Source organism: Antechinus flavipes, chromosome 6 (genome assembly GCF_016432865.1).
Source record: "Antechinus flavipes isolate AdamAnt ecotype Samford, QLD, Australia chromosome 6, AdamAnt_v2, whole genome shotgun sequence".
In the NCBI taxonomy this organism is placed as follows: domain Eukaryota; kingdom Metazoa; phylum Chordata; class Mammalia; order Dasyuromorphia; family Dasyuridae; genus Antechinus; species Antechinus flavipes.
Genome location: NC_067403.1, coordinates 145,536,921 through 145,559,357, shown reverse-complemented (window position 1 = coordinate 145,559,357; position 22,437 = coordinate 145,536,921). Strand labels below are relative to the sequence as shown.

General features: G+C 34.1%; 1 protein-coding gene across 1 annotated transcript in view; it reads right to left on the bottom strand.

Annotated features, from left to right (window-relative positions):
* PDLIM5 (PDZ and LIM domain 5) overlaps window positions 1-22,437 on the bottom strand; it is a 211,413-nt gene that overhangs the window by 18,980 nt on the left and 169,996 nt on the right. The window contains exon 10 of the mRNA XM_051965053.1: window positions 7,168-7,333. Coding sequence (XP_051821013.1) covers window positions 7,168-7,333 — 166 coding nt within the window. The remainder of the gene's footprint in view (window positions 1-7,167; window positions 7,334-22,437) is intronic.

The following is a 22,437-nucleotide window of genomic DNA, read 5'->3' as shown; positions in this document are numbered from 1 at the left end:
GACCTCTATCCCAATATCCTTGAGAGAATGAAATGCCATAATGATTAAAAGAAAGACTTAGAAATCTCATAAAAATGGATGAAGAAAAACATGATTTTTTTTGCCTTCTGTATTTTTTAAAATTTTATTTTAATGGTATCTTAACTTTCCAATCATATATAAAGATGGTTTTCAAACTTTATTTTTGTAAGATTTTTTTTTGCATTTCATAATATTCTCCATTTCTTTCTCATAATTCTCCAATGATCAGACAGATAAAATATCTCCTAATTGCTTATACAATCCCCTTTATGTCTAAATCATGCACCCATTTTGACCTCAGCTTGATATAAGCTTGATATGAGATATTGGTCTAAGCTTAGTTTCTGCAGGAAGTCATCTTAAACGGGCAGATGTAGAAATTCTCACTTCCACTGAAATTGTACTGACTTTCAAAGTTACACTAAATAAAACTTTATTTCATTGGAATCCATTTCCAAGGCAGTTCAAATGTTTCCTTTCATTCTAATTAGTGGGAAAATATTTTTAGAAGAAGTGGAAGTAAACAGTTTTATGAAAACTATCATTACACTTTTAAGAACTAATTCTAAAGTGCTCTTACCTGCTATCTGACTCTAGATTCCTGTAGCTGACTCCAGATTGCTGTAGGCTTGGCTGCAGTGCCCACAGAGTTCTGCTCCAGCCTCTAGTACAGGCACTTTCCTCATCAGGGCCTTTTCAGTTATATATAGATTAAATAATACAAACTCTTACATTTAACAAAGTGCTCTCTTATCCACTGTGTCAAGCACTGACTAATTTATAGCCTCATTAACACAGTACAGACACTATAGAGGTTCATGTAATTCCAGATAGGATTAAGTTTCCCTTTGCCTGCACAAGAATAATAGGCTTGGAAATGTACAAAGTGTAAGAAGGGATTCAAATACTTCCAACAATGTAGTGAACCCTAAGAGTTCTCAATTAAATACTTGCTGATTGACAAATGCAGGGAGGGGAAGGAATGACATCTGGTTCACTGAACTTGTAAAAATGGTCGAAAGACTATAAAACCAAACTTTTTACAATGGCACCCCCACCGTCCCAATCCTCTAATAATCTTATGATAAAAATGGAAGGCAGGGCAGAAACACCAAGGAAGGAATACAATGAAATAGAAAAGGCTCATAAGGGTGAAGTCAGGAAAATGAAAGAAGGAAATCAGATACAGAATCAAGGGTGTGTACTTTTAAAAAATTGTCAACCACTGATTCATGGAAGTGGAAAAATAATCCAGGGCTTTGTAAGCAAAATAACGTTTTATTTTGAGGGAATAAGAAACACAGGACATTCTCCTTGCTCCTTTTAAAATTAAAAAAAAAAAAAAACTAACAAGACACAGAGGTCAATTCAATTGATACAACAAATAATGTCCTTCAGTTCAATATACTGGTTCATGGTCAAGGTTGTCCTACTATCTCCATACACAGAAAAGCAGGATGTAGTGAAAGGTAGGAGGCCTTAAGGCCTTTGGATCTTCATATTAACTTCAATTGGCCTAGAGGCAAATACCAAAAATGAGGCTATTTTTTTCCTTTTGGGGTAAAAATGTCATGATTTCCAAAACTGTCATTTGTGATTTCCAAAAAGACAGAGATGTTATTCCATGGAGGAATATTATTCCTTTGTAACCTTACCATACAGGAAATTTTTGTCCTTTGAAAATAAGAGTGGATTTCAGAAATACCTACATCTCTAAACTTGAGATAGGAAGCAAAATACTTTTCATAAATAGTACTGGAAAGTTTTGTTACTATTTCAGTTTACAGTTACAGTAAAAAAAAATTTCAAGATTGAATGCATTCCTTTCTCAATTATGACTCTTAGAATCCTGAGTTTGTCTCAAAACTTCTAGAGTTTTTTCCTGATTCTTCCTCCTAAGTCAACACCCTTGTCCAAACTCCATCCCATTACTTTGCATTTATTTGGCATATATATTTTTTGTACTTAAATATGGATATATCTCCCCAACAAAATAGAACCTCCTTGAAGGAAGGGTCTGTGTTTCATTTTGGTTTTGTATTTCCAATACCAGATATAGTGTTTGGCATGTATTTATCTGTTTATTCATTTTGGTTGTCTGATTCTTCATGACTCCATTTTTTAGAGTTTTCTTGGCAGAGATACTAGAGTGGTTAGCCATTTCCTTCTCCAACTCATTTTACAGATGAGAAACTGAGGCAAATAGGATTAAGTGACTTGCCCAGGATCACAGAGCCAGATTTGAATTCCTGAAGAAGAGTTTTCTCGATTACAAACTCGGTATTCCATCTACACTACCTAAGTAATCTTAGCAGGGGCTAAGTAAATGCTCATTTATTTACTTGATCTAGAAACAGATAGGGAAAGAGAAAAGTGTGAAACATACACAGAACAGAGATAAAGACACAGAAAGAAAGTTCAGATAATGCTGGGACAGTGAGATACAGAAGCACAAATGCATAGGTAAAAAGAGATTCATAAAGGTAGAATCAATAAAAGATCTTATTATGAAATAAAAAATATGGCACACTGATTATTGAAAATATTTTACTTCCTACTCAAAGTTTGAAGTGATGGGGATTGCTAAAATTCATTCTTCTTTCTTTTCTTTGCTTGTTCTTTCTTTTTTTTTTTTTCCTTAGGCAATTGGGGTTAAGTGATTTGCTCAAGGTCACACAGCTAGAAAGTGTTATGTGCCAGCTCACATTTGAACTCAGGTCCTCCTGACTTCAGGGATGGTGGTTCTATCTACTGAGCCACCTAGCTGCCCCACTTTTTCCTTATTTTTAAAGGACAAAAACTTTAATATCTAGTGTGGGAAGGTAAAGCAAATTACAAAGAAAAATGTATTTCTACAGGATCACACCTCTCTGCCTTTTAGGAAATTGCAAATGACACCTTTTGGAAATTTTTATATTTTCAAACAAAAATAAAAATTTGTGGCTTCATCTTTTGGTACTTACCTCTAAGCTAAGTGAAATTAATATAGGAGGCAAAGAATCTCGGGACTAAAGACCTTTCATTAGGCCCAGAATTCTTTTTCTACTAAATCCCTAAAATTGTTTCTGTATTACTTTATTGTTTAAGGCAATGTCTAGAAAACACCATTTAGTCAAGTAATTTCCTTTAAAATGCTCATTTTGTGAGATGATCCAGGACAGTTCCAATGATCTTGTGATTAAAAAAAGCCATCTATACCCAGAGAGAGGACTGTGGGAATTGAGTGTGGATCACAGCATAGCATTTTCACTCTTGTTGTTGTTGTTTGTTTGCATGTTATCTTCTTTCCCATTTTTTCCTTTTTGATTTGATTTTTTTCTTGTGCAGCAAGATAAGTGTATAAATATGTATGCATATATTAGATTTAAGATATAGTTTTACCATGTTTAACATATATTGAGTTACTTGCCATCTAGGGAAGGGGGTGGGAAGAAGGGAGGGAAATTGGAACACAGGGTTTTGCAATGTTGAAAAATTATCCCTATATATGTTTTGAAAATTAAAAAGCTTTAAAAAAATTTTTTTAAACCCACTCATTTTGAAATCAGTCAGCTACACTTGCTTTCTTAGGACTTAAACCAAACAGATAACTGAATTGATTGAATTTCTCACTCTTGTTCTGGTATCCCCTAGATATACGGTAAGCTTCATGGGAAACAGAAGTCAGCTTTAAAGGAAAAAAAAAAAAAAAGCAAAGTATATCTAAGAAGAAATCAAAGTTTATTGAAGTTCCAGTTCTTCTTTCTCCCAGAAAACTATAAAAAGTGAAATTGGAATGTTGCTGGGAACTGTGTATAATGTTCAATACATTTTAATGAAATTAAATTCTACAAGCAAGGATATAATTTTTCATTTGAACCCAACTCCCCAGATGTAATAATCAAAAAGTATTCGAGGATATAATAATTTGATTTACTAGACTTTCTCTCCCCCTTTTCAATCTGTTGTTCAAATAGCTATCACATTTATAGTTTTAAAATACAATTCTGAACACAATGCTTCCTACCTGTGTGATCCTGGGCAAGTCAAAATTGCCCCAATTGCCTCAGCATAAAAAACAAAAAACAAAACAAAGCAATAACAGTTCTGACCACATTGTTTCTTTATTCAAAACCCTGTTTTTATCTATTGGAATAACTTTCTTCCTTCAAGATTCAAGTTTCTACATGACACTTTCTTTAATGTCCCCTTAAAATAACTTAAATTTATTTATCACAAACATATTGAATTTCACATTCACACATCTCCATAGTAAAATATAAGCCTATGAAGCAAAGGGTTTATTTCAGTTTTGTCTTTGTATTCCTAAAACTTACCACAACTTAATAAATACTTGTTGAATTGAAGCCAACAGAGAATCTAGGCACTAATAAGATTTATTAAATGTCTCAATAGATTTTTCCTCTGAAACATCCCTATATGCCTGTAAAAACAAACAAAAAACTAATCCTCTCCCCCCCAAATCCAAACAAACAAAAAAACCTAGCTATGAAGCAAGTAAAATCTCTGCCCTATAACTCAGGAGAAAACTTTTCAAAATGGCAAGAAAAAAAAAAGAGAACTGTTTAACAGACTATCATATGCAAATAAATAAACAATGGAGGTCAGAGATTAGGTGTGGGGCAGCTAAGTGTGTAGTTTTAGGAGGTAACTAGTTTAGTGCTAAAACTTGAGTGGCTGAATCTTTGAAGTTCTCAAAAACAATATTTTTATATCTTCATTAGAAAAATAAATTTGTTTTGTTACCTGATGTCAGTGAGTTTTGCATTGTTTTGAAACCATCATTAAGTATTAATGATTAATTATAAATTAAAACATTAAATGCAGCAAATTTTTTAGAATTTGCCAGGGTATGCCAGAGTTATGATTGTAGAGAAGCTATATGAGAGAATGTCATCTGAGCCAACTTGTACTTTTTTTTAAAGAAATGCTGACATGAAGGGCTTTGTACCATGATTATATTCTTGTGAACTCTGAACTTACCATAATCTTTCCAAACTGCTGTAAAGTCTGAGAGGAGCAGGTGAATGTGTTATGTGATTAATTAGTGTTATGTGATCCTGACAAGAACTAATCCCCTTTCCTAAAACCTCTTTAGTACATTAAGCTTTGATGCTCAACTGATACCGAATTCATGGCAAATGTGAGGCAAGACAAAATGTAATAGATTATGAGTGAGCAATAAGGAGAGACCAGGTGTATCCTAAATATCAGTGATTTCCTAATTATGCATGCATGAAAATTGCCTTCTGGATTAACCTTGAATTTTAAAGCAAATGTGAAGCAATTTCAATTACTTTTCTTACTTTCTCACTAAATTAGCTTCACTGAGGTAGAATTTGAATTGTACATAATATTGTATATGATATATATTCACGATATATATAATGCATTACATAATATATATTTCATAACAAGAAATTAATTTGACTTTTTGTCAAAAGAACTATACTAAGACACATAATCCCACTGACAGCTTGATATCTTTTTTTTCTTAATGGGCATTCCTTTTCCAGGGCTTTTATTTTGTAAATAGAATTTTATTTTTTCCAATTATGTATAAATATAGTTTTCACCTTTCATTTTTCTAAGATTTTCTCCCTCCCTCTCATTCCCTTACCCCCTCCCCAAGATAGCAAACAATCTGATATAAATTACACAAGTGCAATCATGGAAACACATTTCCACATTAGACATCCTGTGAAACAAGAAAGAGAACAAAAGAGAAATACCACAAAAAAACCCAAAAAACAAAACAAAACAAAAAAAAAATAATATGCTTCAATCTACATTCAAATTCCATATTTCTTTTTCTGCATGTTCTCTAAGTCTGTTGTAAATCAGCATTAAAACCCAGGAAGCCTCACCAGCACAATGTCATAAGCCTTAAAAACACCCCTGAAAATGTGATTTTATTCTTCAGAAAACACAAAATCATAACAATATGTACAAGTGATGTCTGTGGAATCTTTTACTACTGGGAGAAATCAGTATTTCAATAGTTTTTTCTAACATCTTAATTTAAAACTAAAGTAGCAAACAAGCAAACAAATACCAAAGTTAGTGTAGTTTCAAAATCTGAAAGTGATTAATTTTTCTTCACAATGTAAAATATCTCTCCCTAGAATGTCCCTTGTCCCCTTCTCTGATCTCATCCTGGACCTCCCGAGCAGCGCTGGGCTCATGCATACATTATCTTTCTCTAAGACTTTCTTCTTTGCAAAACCAGAGCAATGTTTGGAATGAAGCACACAGGATCAAGAACTTGAACTTTATGGTGTATGCTAAATGTAATATCTTTATCTCTGTTCTCAAGTTTTCAGACATTGAAATAAACTTGTAAAATTAATTTCCTATATTTTCACTATACACTATATACATTTCTAACTATGAATGTTAGTCTATCTGAACTTTCATATGCAATCATCTCTTTTTAAAATTATACTATGACATGGAAATGCTTGTTTTATTCCATAAATTAAAAATTCAATAAACAATTTTTTAAAAATTCTATCACCAAAGACCTCAGGAAATGCATGAGTGTGTGCAGATAACTCCACCCCCCCTCCCCCACAAAATGAATAAATTGATTTATTTGCCTTTCTTTTCCTGTTTGATAACACTGAAATCCTACAGCAGAGAAAGTTAGCACGGGTTAAGGGACATAGTTGGCCTTGGAGGGAAGAGGAACTGTATTTTAAATCACACCTCTGATACACACTAACAATATTTCTCTGGGCAAATCACTTGGCTATTCAGTGACTCTTGCAACTCTTTTACATAAGTTGAAGAATAGGTATCCATCTGAATTGCTAGAGGGAGTTTTTTCAACAGGAAACCAAAAAGTCTTTTTATTCCTCAAATAAGGAAGAGAATAGGTCATATAAAAAAAGCTGAAGTACCCTTGCTTGAAGTACCATTCAGAACTTGACCCCACCTCTGTTTCCCATCTTATCATCCAGAGATTACCAACATGAAATCTCTCTTCCAGTTGGTAAAATAGTACCTGGCATGGAGAAATCATCCAGGATTTTTTAGTATCATCAAAATCAACAATAAGATAATTCTAATTGTTATCTATTAGATATAAAGAAGGTAAAACCAATATTGATGTGTTAGAGGACATTTATAAAGATGAATACAAACCTGATGACTTGGTTACACTGGGCACACATTGGAGTACGTTTCCCTGCTGGAATGTGTTCAGCTCTCTGCACAAAAGTATCTTGTTCATTTAGTTGAGGCTGGGCTGAACTGGTTGGTGCAGTTGCTCCAGATGGTGTAATGTTTGAGATTCTTCCAGTTGATGGAGCTAAGGATTAAAAATTAAGAAAACACCATTAGGAAAATCTTATTCTGCATTCTAAAAAACACCTTCAAAAATAAACAAATAAAGATCAGTGTAGCATGAATCGGATATGTTTGTTGTGGAGTCCATCCACCCTCCAGTAATTGTCTCTTGGTTTATCTCATACACTGTTATTTGTTCTTCATTTTCAGAGAAGACCAATGACATCACAGGATGATCTCCTGATTTGAGCTTAAATTAGATTTAAGTGAAGCAGAGTTATACAAAGTCATCAGCCATACTCTTTCTATTCCAGACATATTAAAGTCCAGTGGCAAGATGAAAGTCAAGATGACTGATGAAGGCCCAGGAAGCAGTGGACAACTTTGGTGTCTTTGATGCTTGACCAAACTCTAAGCACTCCACTGTACCTTCTTCAGCCACCTTCATGGCCAAAGGAACAAATCCACTGATTTCATCAGGGGAAGTCTTCACATGCTTGGGGTAGACATACCCCTAACTCATTCCTCTAATCTAACATATGATATACTAAACAAAAGTACACATGTGAATAATAACTTTTTGTTCCTATAGTGTTCCTAAAAATCTTGAGATTGGCTCAGGAGAGTTGATCTGTGAAATTTAGTCCAGGAACAGAATGCATCTTTTCACTTCCTCCCTTCCTCCTTTCCTTCTTTTCTTCTTGCTTTTTCCTAAAGCCCCTTATGAATCGATAGTCAAATGTGTGTATAAATGAACTGCTGAACCCTGTGAATTTTTCATAATTCAGGTGAGATTATGAAAGAAAGCCTCTATTTCTAGTAGAACAAGTCCAATAAACTTACAAAATAGGGTAAAAGAAAAATCTTTTCCCATAAACTCCCAATATGACTGCTTTTTTTATCCTTTGCCCTCATCAACTTATTGCAAATACTTAAAAATCTCAAATTATAGCTCTAGAAGCAAAGATAAGAAATCACAACTCTGCTTCCATATCAACTACTGACTTAGAACCCTATATAGGCAAGAAAAAAAAAAAAAGGTAAACTATGACAGATTCAAATTATATAGGAGATATCTGCTGTATAAAAATTCATGGTTGAAAAATCAACTCTGGTGCTCCTCCCTAAAAACTTGAAGCATTCCCTATTCTTGAACCCTCCCAAAGACCACGATGACTGTAAAGATCTTTCAAGATTTTCTTTAGCTAATTTGATTTTTATGCATTAATAATGACTTAATCCAAGTAAAATAAATAAACTAACTTGACCAATTCTTTTCAGTTATAGCAGGAAAGAATGAATTGTGTGGTAGGTAGCTTTGATGAAAAGAAAATTCAAAAGGATGGAATCATGGATTTTGGAACCAAAAAGATCTTAGATGTTATATGATTTGCAGCTTTCTTCAAGCAAAGAAGTTGATATTCTAATATTAAGGATGAGTGGTAATTGTGGCATTCAATGGTTAAGTAACTTTGCCTAAGTAACACAATTTGTATTTTGTGGGAAGAAAACTAAAAGTTGTTATGTCTCCTAAATACACTTTTCTTTCCACTCTGCATTCAAAGACCCATTTCTAACTTGTATCATGACTATTTGTGTGTGTCTGTGTGTACATATATAATGTATATGTACATTCTAATGATTAAAAATTCATTGAGGACGGAAACTATATTACTTTTCACATGTATGTTCCCAGCAGTTAACACAGTGTCTTATGTGTAATAAATATGTTAAATTCAATCAAATCGATAATGGTATCACTATTACAGCACAATGACAATGTTTGATTGTGATGACTGGAGATTATCAAAAAGGGATTAAATTATGCTCAATTTATTTGTGCAATAATTTTTTTATTGTATTTATAGTATGTTGGTCTGGGAAAAAATTATCTAAATCTTGGGAGCAAAGACACCCAAAATAAGAAAATTACAGTTGTTTCCCAGAGACATAAAGTTTAATTTCTGTTTTTCAAAAAACATGAAAAAAGCAGCACAAAAAAAGCTTAAAGCCACAGAGGGTGTGGAACATTGTACATGTTTCAGACCTTTTCAAAGACATTGATTAGTACTTCTAATAATCATATGTTTTTCTCTAAAACAAATCCCCATCTTTGAGCAATAACTGAAAAATCTATATACTCAATTAATATCCATATTCTGTCTGAATCAATAAGGAAGGGCTTCAATGGGTTGGAATTTGTTTCCTCAGAAGGGATAGCCCTATCAATGAAATAATAGATCCACTGAAATGTCAGAGATGTTTGGTAAACAGCATCAAAGTCATTGATTTGAAGGTATATCCAGTAGGGATTCTTGCGAATCGGGATTCATTCTTTATCTTTGAATCCCTAGCAACTAATACAGTGTTTGGCACATAGGAGATATTTATTGAATTGACTGTTGATTAACTGGTATTCTGGCATGCAGGAGAAAGAAAGGAAGTAGAAAAGGGATAAAAAAAAAAAAGAGAGATCAAAGACAAACATTTCCTTTTCTATAATTGGGTTAAGAGCACTGGTGAGCAGAATGCACAGTTAATCATTTCTCATGCTACATCTGCTAAGTGTGCCATAAATCATCCATCCATGCCCACTGTGCCCATTAAATGCTAATCCTATGTTCCTTCAGTTTGTGCTAAAGTTTCAGATTTGTTCCTTTCTTATTCAGTCCTGATGATTATCCAAGTTCAAAATCCATGAGACAATTTGCAAAAGCTTCCAAAGATAGCAAATGGACAATGGGCTTTACCCAAAATTAAAGATGAGAAGGACTGCCTTGGTGAAATTGCAAAACTCCTTTAATGCTCTGTAACTTCTCCTTTCATAATATTAATATTCCACTAATATTATAAGGCATAAAAGTCATGAACTAACGATCTCTGAAGAAATAAAAATAATTATCTTTCCAAAGTCAGTGGAGAGATACTTATATACTGGGATTGAGCATTAGAAAAGAAGGCAACACAAGGAAGTACTAGATTAAAGGATGCCACCAAAAAAATGAAATGATCAAAAAACCATGTGTAAAAGGCAAGAAATAATGTGTTTAAAAAAAAAAAAAAGGTCAGTATGTTCCAATCCTAGCTTGTTGCATGAACCTTCAAGTACAAATCAGTAGGAAAATATGGCCATTAAACAAGTAGCATGAAAACTATAAATAGCAAAAAATAAATAACTGGTTCACAATAGAACTGAATGACAATTATGTATGATACAATGGTTAAAATTAATTTTAAAATATTTTAATACAAGTAAGTCCCCTTTAAACAATATAATCAATTCATTTGAGCTACAATAGTTTGCAAAGGGCTCATGGGAGCTTTATTTTAACACTGGGAAGTATGTATTTCGAGTTTTATTATTTTTATTTTAGAAATAAAGAAACAAGTTTGGAAAGATACAGTGATTTGTCGAATGTCACAGAACCAGTGAGTGGCAAAGTAAGAATTTAAAATAGAGATTTACTAATTTATTTATAAATATTTATAAGATGATAATTATTTTATTTGTAACAAAAAAATGTAAAAATTATATATCAAATTCATTCATTCATCATTTAATCAAATGATCTACTCATTTGTTCATTCATTCACTTATTTATGTCATTCACTCAGTTATTCATTCATTAATTATGGGTTTATGACTCTAACGCTATGAGGAAAGTCAAGGAGTTGCTATTAGATTTCTTCTCCTTCTGATTTCTTTTCTTCATCTTGCCACTTCTAGTTCTGGCATATTATACCTTAAGAACTGTTTTTCTCAGCTGAGATAGCTTTAACAGCTTAGATTACTTTCTTAAATGGGTTTTATGTTTTTCAAAACTTCTGTATCAAATTATTTTAGTTTTCTATAAAAATAGTATTTTTCCAAATCTCTATTTGCAAATTGCCTTGACCATTTTCAATGGAGTGATTTGTTTAATGGGGTGGTTGTTTAAAAAATATGACCTATTAGTAAAAAGCAGGATTTGTCACAATGGGGAAAGAGTGGCCAACTTTTAGTTTAGTGGTTCTATTACTTTAACAGGGCAACGTAATCATCAACCTGGTATTTCTGTAACCATTCAAATATGATCTATATTGTAGCTCAGACTTCATATCTGTTTCATTATTATTGATTCTGAACTTAAAAAGAAAATAAATCCATGGAGAAAAAGCCATGTAGACAGTGGACTGGAAGAAAAAGAGAGTAATCTGGAAAAGTCTGGCATCTTTCATCTTCAATGGGAAAACAACAGGTGAAAGAAACTGGTGTTTTTGAAAAATAACCCTAGCAAAGAAAATCAAGCCAAAGTAGACCCCAAGGCACAATAGATTAGCGATGTAAACAATTCTGAAAGCTATGATATCTAACTTTCTAATATTAGAGATAAGGAAACTGAGATACAGATTTGCCCAGTCACACAGATAATCAATGTCTAATTAGGATTTGAACCCAGTTTTTCTTGGTTCTGGGAAGCAAGATGACACAGTGCATAGAGGGCTGAACTTGGAGTCAGGAAAATTCATCTTTGTAAGTTCAAACCTAGCCCCAGACACTTTGGCCATATGATAGTAGAAAAGTCATTTAAGCCTGTTTGCCTCAATTTCCTCAATTGTAAAATAAACTGAAGAAGGAAATGGCAACCACTCCAGTGTTTGTGCTAAGAAAACCCAAAATGGGGTCACAAAGATTCAGTCACTACTGAAACAACTGAACAACAACAACTTCTTGACTCTATGTTTCAGCATCCTATCCATTAGGAAGATGGCAGTTTCTGACTCTTCTATATGTTCTTTTAGGGTATGAAAATAATTAGCACAATTAGGAAAAAAACTGTTAAAAATAGCACTGAAGCTTACATAGTAACATGTATATAACAGGGTTAATTCATGTTAAGTTTCTGATCCATTTAATAGATAAAAGTTTACAATATAACTTCCCAAGGAATATGTTTTCAAAAGGATGGAGGATGTTCTCATACATACTGAATTTTTCACTCCAAAGTGTTTGAGCACTTTGATGTTTAAAAAAGGCAGGGGGTGGGAGAAGAGGCAGGATGAGGAGAATGTCTTCTCTTTCCTGCAGACTTCATAAACAGATGGCAGGCTAAAGTAGAGTCTGAACATTTTATTTGTCTAGCTCATTATGTGGAAAGCATATGCAGCAGCATATGATTCACGATACAAGTATGAAATGAGACACAGCAGAAATGGACTAAGGTTTACAGTGTCCAAATGGCAGATTTTGGGAAAAGTGTAGTTTTTTGAGGATAGATGGAATGTAATTTATTCAGGGGAATACAAGATTTTCTTTTCTTTTTTTCTTCCTTTCTTTGATTCCAAGTTGAGTCGCCCTGATTAAACCATTATCATTTCTCAAATGGCTGAGAATGTTGGCATGTGGGCCATGAAGAATTGGAACAGGTGCAACTAAGGCCAAATATCAAAAATTTCTGCAACTTCAGAAGGATTGCTTCTTCTACTGGCAACTAATCTTTCAATTCTAAGAGCACAGATTAAATTGGATGTAGAGTGTCTTAATTAAAGTGAGCATGGGGTGAGTTTGTTTCAGTTCTACTTATTTCAATGCCCTGTATCGCATGCCATCTATGATTTGGCAGATAAGACTGTGAAATTAAATCCTCTGACATTACATATAACAATCTGGTAATAAGTATGAGGAGCAATCAAATTCTGTATCTTCCTAGTTCAAAAACTGGGGAAAACTTTCATTATCTAACTTGTACTTACAAACCTACAAAGTCAAACAAAATGACTCTACTACATCTACAAACAACAAAACAGAAATTTGCTGAAATACTATAAAAATTGTTTCCTAATCTCCCCTTTGGGACAGCCAGATGGCTGTAGATAGATAGATAGTAGATAGAATGCTAGGCCTGGAATCAGGAGAACCAGAGTTCAAATCCAGTCTCAGATATTTAGTAGCTATGTGATCCTGGGCAAATTACATAACTTCTATTTGTCTTAGTTTCCCCAACTGTAAATGGGGACCCTAGAGAAAGAAATGACAAACCATTCTAATATCTTTGCCAAGAAAACCTCACAAAAAGGGCATCATGAAGAGTCAGACATAACTATGTGACTTAACAACCATCTCCCCATTCCATAGCCATTATGTGTCAGAAGTAGACTCTTAGCACTTCCGACTCTATTTCAACTATAACTTGCTACTTCTCAAAAATATGAAATGCTTCCATATAAATATACTCTTAAATTTTAATAGAATACTGATGATGACAACTAGCATTTATATTCTGCTTTCAGGCAACTATGTGCTGGTAAATGTTTAACAACTGGCTTTAGGGTGTAGAAGGAGAAACATATACACATCACTTTAAAGTTTAATCAATCTGCATTATTACCATTTTCTTCAGCCTAGAAAATTAACAAAATAGTAAATTTTGTTACATTTGTCAATTTTTGAGGTATAAATGCTGACACTGAAAATTTAACAATCACCCACTGGCACAAATTGGATCCAGTACTACTGCTGTAAGATATGCAAAGAGCTATGCATATGGGATCTCATTTGGTCCTTATAATAACCCTAGGAGGTTGTTGTTATTATTCCCATTTCACAGATAAGGAAACAGGCTGAGAGAAATTAAGTGACTTGCTCTAATAATACATGTTTGAAGTAAGATCTGAACTCTTAAGTTCAAAACTAACTACTGTGCATCCTACTATCCAAAATTTTGTCTTTTGTAGGTGCTTCTATCCTTCATTTAATTATGGATTTCCCCCCAAAAAAATCCCCTAGTTTTCAAAAGCATTAGAGTTTCTCTACAATTCTGTACAGTTTTTTATGACATGACCTTTTATATAAAGTTATTTATTTAGAGTTTTTTTTCATAGACAGTATAAGATGTTAATCCAAACATAATTTCTGTCACCCTACTTTCCCGGTTTCTAACAGTTTTTGTCCACAAGGGAAATCTCCCAGTAGTTGATATTCTTAAGATCACTCACCATTAGGTTATTATGTTCTATTATTTCTGGGTCTTCTTTTTCTAGTCTATTTTATTTGTCTACTTTTTTCTGTTTTTTTAACGGTACCAAATAGTTTTAACTATGATGTCTTTGTAAGATAGTTTGAGATTCATGCACTTCACTGGAATTTTTTTTCACTACTTCTCTTCTGACTCTTGACCTCTGTCCCTCCAAGCAAATTTTGCTATTATTTTCTTTTGTTCAATAAAATAAGCCCTTGGTTATTTGACTGATGTAATATTAAGCCTGTATATTTTAATATAACTACTTTTGTTATATTGGTGTGGCCTAACACCACAGTTAGGGATGAACAGTAAATATATCTCATGAATACTAAGTGTCTCTCCAATATTTCTTGTGCTGTATTTCAGGTCAGTGGTTTCTGATAATAGATATTTCATATATTCTAATATTGCCATCTTTTAACTTTGTGCTAGTATTTCTAGTTAGATCATTGGGATTTTTAATTGCTTCCTTCATTTTCCCCCCAAAATATACAATGTAAAAAATTTTTACTCCCTTATTTGTCTACTTCACTCCCTGTTTTTTAACCTTAGTTCTCTTAGAAAGCCTTACAAATGCTCCCATGGTTCTTGTTGTCATTCCATACTGTTTGCTGGGATTTTATTTTATATTTGTTACAGAATCATATACTCCTGGAGTTGTATTCAGGGATTCTCTTACTCAGAACATTTCTTTATAAAAAATTTTCTTTTGCTCAGTTATTTATGAAGTCTTTTTGCTGGTTCCCTACCCATGTCCAGTTAGTTTTAACTCCTGAATTTCCTCACCACTAGAGGTGGCTGATGATTGATTGGTCACTGCTCCAAAATTAGTTTTAAACCTTTAGTTCAAGAGCTGCTATTGTTCCCGCCATTCAGAGTCAATAGTGTTGTGCTGCAACTTGGGGTAAAAGATGATATCCCTGCAAGGATGTAAAATAGTCTTTGAAATAGTGGTGAAAACTTTTGGTGGCTGTGTACCTTCCCTGATATCTGCTTCAAACTTTGGCTCTGTAGCAATTGCACTACTGATCCATTAAGTGCAAGGTTGGGGTACAAGCTAAATATGGTGATGTGAACATTCTAGGTCACAGAGAAAGTCCTTGATAACTGTCTGTACTATGTATTGTCTATACCACTATACCATGACAACAATGTGCTTCCAAATCCCTACTCTTCATCCATATCATGATTGCTGCTCTTTATTCTCTCAATTTTCTCTCAGCCCATCTCTCTTCCACTAACTATCCTCTACTCTTTTAACCATATTGATCCCTTGGTGAACCAATTCAACACTGTACTTCCTCCTTTCTTGAATTCCTAGGCCCTTTATCATTTTGCCAACTATGTGTGGTCAAAGTTCAGCCTTAGCTCACTCCCATCACTGGTCTCCTTCATGCCTACATATGTGATTCTGAATGAAGATGGAGAAAAATCAGGCAATAATTCTAAGCCTCCTACAATTTTTTTGAGGGATGCTCAACTGGACTCTCACTTGTGCTAGGCAATACTATTATACTTCTCTTAACAATTCACTGTTGTACTTTCTACAGTTGTTCTTTCAAACCTTTTCAGCTTCCATACACTTTATCCTATTTTCTAGCTAAGAACTTTCCCTTGTATTTTATCTTATTTTATTTTTTGCTGAGGCAATTGGGATTAAGTGACTTGCTCAAGAAGCAGGAAGTTTTAAGTGTCTAAGGCCAGATTTGAACTTAGGTCCTCCTGACTTCAGAGCTGGTGCTCTATCCACTATACCAATTAGTTGCTGCCCCCTTGTATTTTACAGAAAAAAAAATCTAGGCCATTCATTGAGAACTTTCTCTTTCCCCCTCTTCTTCATCTACAACCTTCTACCATTATTTCTTCTTTCACCCCTATTTCACATATTGAATTGACCTAACTCCTTACCAAGGCTCACCACTCTAGTAGTAATCCCATTCCAACCTATCTCCTCTAATATTTTGTTGCCTCTTCACTTGTTAAATTCATCAGAGCTGATAGGCCACTCTTTCATTTAATTTAGTCTCTTTCTGGTTACTGGCTTATTCCCCACAAATGAGCCCATGTCTTCTCCATCCTAACCAAAGCCTCTTCTTTTTTAATGGCAATTATTTCTTTTTTCTTTGTTTTCAGTTCTAATTCTTCTATCATTCAATACTCCTGCCCTTTATATCTAAATTACTTGAAAAGGCCATATATAAAAGGTACCTCTACTTCTGTCCTTCAACCTCTTCTTTACCCTCTGGTTTTTGATCCTTTCATTCCACCAAATTTGCCCTCTCCAAAATTACTAATGACATCCAACTGGCCAAATGCAATGGCCTTTTCTCTATCCACATTCTCCTTGACCTCTCTTAGCCTTCCTCCTTGATATTTTCTTCTTTCAGATTTTTAGGATACCACTCCTTGATGGGTTCTCTTTCTATCTAGCTGGTCACACTTTTGCTGGACTCCCTTCTAGATCACAATCTCTAACCATAGGTGTCCTGGGTCCTCTTTTCTTCTTCCTCTACACCAGGTCTTGCTGATTTCATCATCTCCCATGAATTTGAGACCCATTAACATAAAGAACTGCCTGTCTATCACTTTTGAACATTTATCAATTGAGAATAGCTCTTATTTTTAGAAATTTGGCTCAGTTACTTATATATTTAAAAACTAATGCAGATGGAAGCACATTTTTTCCTTCTTTATTATTATTATTATTATTATTATTATTATTATTTGCTTTCCTCCCTTAAACATGGCTATTATTGGAAATAAATGTAGCATGACTTCATATTTACAATGGGCTCTGTTTTTCTTGCCTTCTCAATGGGTAAAGGAAGAGCCTGAGGATGAGAGAAAATTAGAACTGAAAACAAAGAAAAAAGAAATAACTGCCATTAAAAAAGAAGGCACCAATAAAATGGTTTTTGGACTTCTTTTTTTTCTTTTTAAAAGAAGTCAATACATACACATACACACATTCCAAAGTACACTCCTAGAATGAAGAAACCATAGTATATGTTGAGAACAATCTCCAAGATTATAAATGTTCAACATAAAATAAGAAACAATTATCACACTGTCTGACACATGAACATGTGTGGAAGGACCTATGGAAAGGTTTCTGCTCCCTGAGTGGGTTATATGTCTCTAAGGACACGTTTACTAATAATTAAAAAGTCTAACTTACTTCTTGATAACAGCAGGGATTTTAAGTGAAAGTCAGGTTAATCAGGAGTTCTGTGTATATACTAAAGAAAACATAAAATTGGTATTATTTTAAGATGTTATAACTACTTCTCAGAGGAAAATTTTCAGCACAGCTAAAGGACGATACCAACTGTGAAGGAAAACAGAGCAAAGCTTTCCTAGTTAAGTGAACAGCTCCATGAAATCAGTAAGAAGGTTTTTGGTAGATAATTTGAGCATTTTCCAATACAGAATAGGTCCATGACTCTATAATCATAATGGACAAATTCCTTTTCACATTTTAATTTTAGAAAGGTAAATATGTTTACTTCACATCTTTCTGTTTCTGTCCAGGAAGGCAAAAAAAAATTTTAACAGAAAGAACATAAAGAAGCTTATAAGCCAAAGGAGAAGGGGAAAAAGTGGAAAAAATATAAAATCATCTTTAAGAATTTAAATGAGTTATGCCTCTCAATTACATGAGAACAACTATATGAACATGGCTCTTATTTTAACAAGTAAGCTAACAGAATGGTAGCAGAACTTGTTTTTTTCTGGCTCAGAAGAAAACCTCTATTTTATGAATTTTTTTTCCATGACAACACATCAGACAAGACCACTACAAAATCACGAATTTCATATTAGTAACTATTAAGGAAAGCTAGGAAAATATTTTAATATTTCATTTAACATTTCATATGCTAGCATATTTAAAGGAAGCAAAGCCATTCATCTGAAAGATTTTTATACAGATAGTATTATGTATGAAATAGGAGGCATGTCAAGAGATATATGAACTTTTTTACTTATTTGTCCAATGTAACACAAGATACACACACAATCCTGTTAGAATCCTAGTGATAACTCAATGGAGTTGATAGAAACAATGCTTACACCTTTAAGAATTCACCCATGAGAATTCACACATTGGAGTTCACAAGTTCGGGAGATTCACAAGTCAGAAACCCACAATCCCACTCTCTCAGAGGAGGAGTCAACCTTTGGGTTCACACCTTTAAAGGATCATATATAAGAAGCTCTTAGAGCTTCGGTCAGTCACTCAGTCAGTCAGTGTGGAAGATTGCCAGTAGTTGGAGTTGAGCTAGAGGCAAAAGACTAGCAAGGAGAGCTCTCAGAACCAAAGAAAGCTCAAGTCAGTCAGTTTGGGAGATTGACAAGCTAGAGACTGCAGTCAGGCAGAACGAAGGATTTGGAGGAGGAGAACCAAGATTCAGAGGGTTCTGGAAGCGACAAAGGACAAGCTGCAAGAACTCTTGGAACCAAGGAAGAAGATAGGCCTCTAAAAAAACTAACCAGGCTATTTTGGAAGAGAAAATAAGAGACTGTATTTAAATCCCTGGCTGCGTTTGAGGTGATTATTGATCTGAACTGAAATGAAGGCTGCCTCCAGAAACCTCCCCAAGAAATCTGCTCCCAGAGAACCATCATATATTCTAGAAAAAAAAAAAAGAGAACACCACAAAATCCTTCCATATTTATAACTTGATAGCATAAACAAAACCTAAAAAGATAGATATCTGAATGATTCCTGTTTATTTATGGATGCTACTAAAGAATCCATATGTCAGGGTCCTGGAAGGAAACATGCTGGTGGTTGAGCAAAGGTTAAGTTAGCCTTTGAGTCAAAGATGGGTAAAGAAAAAGTTTCACCCCAGATGTTTCTCCTTGTTGATCATAACCTGAATCAAGATAGTACTCTACATCTCTCACTTAATCCTTTGCCCTCTCTCTCTTCAAATCTCAAAACTTCAAAATTCCCTGTCTCATCCCCCAATTCCCAGAAGTCAATCTCTTTGTTTACCTTTATCTCTGATTCTGACCATGTTTTATTTCTCCTCTCTCCAGATCTCATTTTTTCTGTCTTTTGTTGTGTATATATGTATAATTTTTACTCTCAGTACAGATTTCCTCTTAGGTACCATGAATGAACTTATATTATTTTAGCCTGATAATCAATCTGGCCTTGATTTCTGGCTGCATTCTCTAACTCTACCTACTTGTTCTGTGTTCCTGGGCAATAAACTCAAGGAAACCATCTACAGCTTTTCAGAAGAAAGATTAGAACTCCACCTGCAGACTGCACACAAATCATTAACAGAATCCATTTTATTGAGGAGAGGGGGAAATGATGAAACAGACAAAAATTATCTATTTACAATCATATATGTTATCTACAATCATATCTTATTCTTATACTTTATATTTTATATCCTGCTTTGGGAGAAAATTCCTATAAAAAGTTTTCTGTAAGTTGTTATTTTCAAAATGGAAAGTCTTCCACATAGATTCAAAAAACTGCCTTCTCAGGCACAAGATGGGGGAGGTGACAGAACTGAATTAAATTGAATTGAATTAAGTGTCTAATAGTAAAATACATACTCTTTTGCCAATGTACTGAAAATATTCTGCAAACTTCAAGATGCTAGAAGAATATCAACTATTTTTTTTTGGGGGGGGGTAGGGGGAGCAGCTAGATGTTGCAGTGGATAGAGTGCTGGCCCTGAAGTCAGGAGGACCTGAGTTCAAATCTGGCCTTCCTTAGTTAATACTTAATATTTCCTTCCTTAAAACTTAATACTTCCTAGTTAGTGTGACCCTGGGCAAGTCACTTAACCCCAACTGTCTCAGAGAAAAAAAAAAAGAATATCGATTATTAATATCATCCTGTTAAGTCTTTCATACTCCTGGGAGAAGACCTTTCCTCAGTGCTGTTATCTGCTCTCATCAGGAGATTCTGTCTTACCCATCTAATTCATTTCTAACTCTGCTTAATATTGACTGACTACCTCCTCCTTGCTTCTACCCAAAAGCAACTGAATGCTACTTTAGAAAAGACAAAAACCTGTTGTTTATATGTCCAAGGATGTTAGAATCCTAGTGTTAACTCAATGGAATTGATAGAAATAGTGCTTATGTGCTTGAGTTTATACCTTTAAGAATTCACACATTGGAGTTCACAAATATGGGAGAGATACAAAGTTAACTTTGTAACTTTGTGAATTCACACCTCCCATAATCCCACTCTCGGAGGAGGAGTCAACCTTTGAGTTTACACCTCTAAAAGAGCTTAAAAGGAGTTGAGTTAGTGAAGTGAGTTCAGTTCATAAGATTGCCAGGAGTCAGAGTTGAGCTAGAGGCAGAAGCTGGCAGAGGCAAAAGACTAGCAACGAGAGCTCTCAGAATCAAAGAAAGCTAACTGGGCTATTTTGGAAGAGACAATAAAAGATTGGATTTTAACTCCTGGCTGTATTTGAGGTGATTATTGATCTGAATTGAAACTAAGGCTACCTCCAGAAAACCTCCCCAAGAAAGCTGCTCCCAGAGAACCATCATATTATACAAAAGAAGAGAACACTACACAAGATAAATTTATATCATTTCACATAAATGACTCCTTAGTTGGCTATTCATACCTTCATTTGCCTGTTACATGTGGCTGCCCTCCAAGACTAGATCCATAGTCCTTTGTTTTCTTTATCTTCTATCCCATGGCAATGTTATCTTCTAACTACACTCTTAAAATCCATCCTTAGCTTTCTCTCCAAAGCTCTAGGCCTGATTTCAAACTTCTTACTAGATATTTCTTCACCAAAATCTCAAAGTCAACATGTCCAAAACTGAACTAATCATCTTCTTTAAAACATACCTACACACACCCACACACCCACATACCCAACTTTAACTCTATTTATTTATAACAGCTTACAGAAGCTGGAAACTGAAGGTATCTTTAATGTTTACCTCTAATTCATATCCCTGTTGCTAACATTTCTTGCATTTGAACTTTTTTTTCTTAAAGCTTTTTTATTTTCAAAACATATGCATGGGTAATTTTTCAACACTGACTTTTGCAAAACCTTATGTTCCAATTTTTCTCCCCTTCCTCTTATGCTTTCCCCTAAATGGCAAGCAATCCAATAAATGTTAAACATGATAAAAAATATATCTTAAATCCAATATATGTATACATATTTATACAATTATCTTGCTGCACAAGAAAAATATCAAAAAGGGAAAAAAATGATAAAGAACATAAAATGAAAGCAAACAACAACAAAAAGAGTGAAAATACTACGTTGCAATCCACACTCAGTTCCCACAGTCCTCTGTGTGTAGATAGCTCTCTTCATCACAAGATCATTGGAACTGGTCTGAATCATCTCATTATTGAAAAGAGTCCACATCCACCAGAATTGATCATCATATAATCTTATTGTTGGTGTTGTACTGTACTTTCCATTCTCACTTTAAATAGCTTACTTCCTGACCTTATGTTCCCGTTCTTCCCTTCTCCATTCTATTCCTTCTCTATGCTTATAATTTCACTTTTCTGCTCAATAATCTTAAATAATTCAGAATGTCTATTAAATAATAACAGAACTCCTTATCCTCTACTCAGTCTGACTCCAACCAATCTAAACAAATTGTATATATTTATTATAATCTGTTTATGTCCTATACTTGGAAGAAGAGACCTTGTCATTTTCCTAATCTATTGAAAACCCTTCCTTCAAGACCCAATTCAGGTGGTATTTTCTACATTGTCACATAGCATAAGTATCTATGAATGTTAATCTGTTATTAGACTGTATGTTCCTCTATCTCTTACTTTAACTTTCTATTACATGATCTCCATGATGTTGGACAGTTAGGAGGCACAGTGGATGAAGTATAGGACCTGAAGACAGAAAGACTCATCTTCCTAAATTCAAATCTAGTCTCAGACACTTACTACCTCTGTGACCCTGGGCAAATCACTTAACTTTGTTTACCTCAGTTTCCTCATCTTTTAAACGAGCTAGAGAAGGAAATGGCAAATCACTCCAGTATCTTTGCCAAGAAAACTCCAAATGGCATCATGAAGAGTCAGACATGATTGAAATGACTGAACAACAACAAATGTTCGAGGTGTTAAGTACAAGATAAT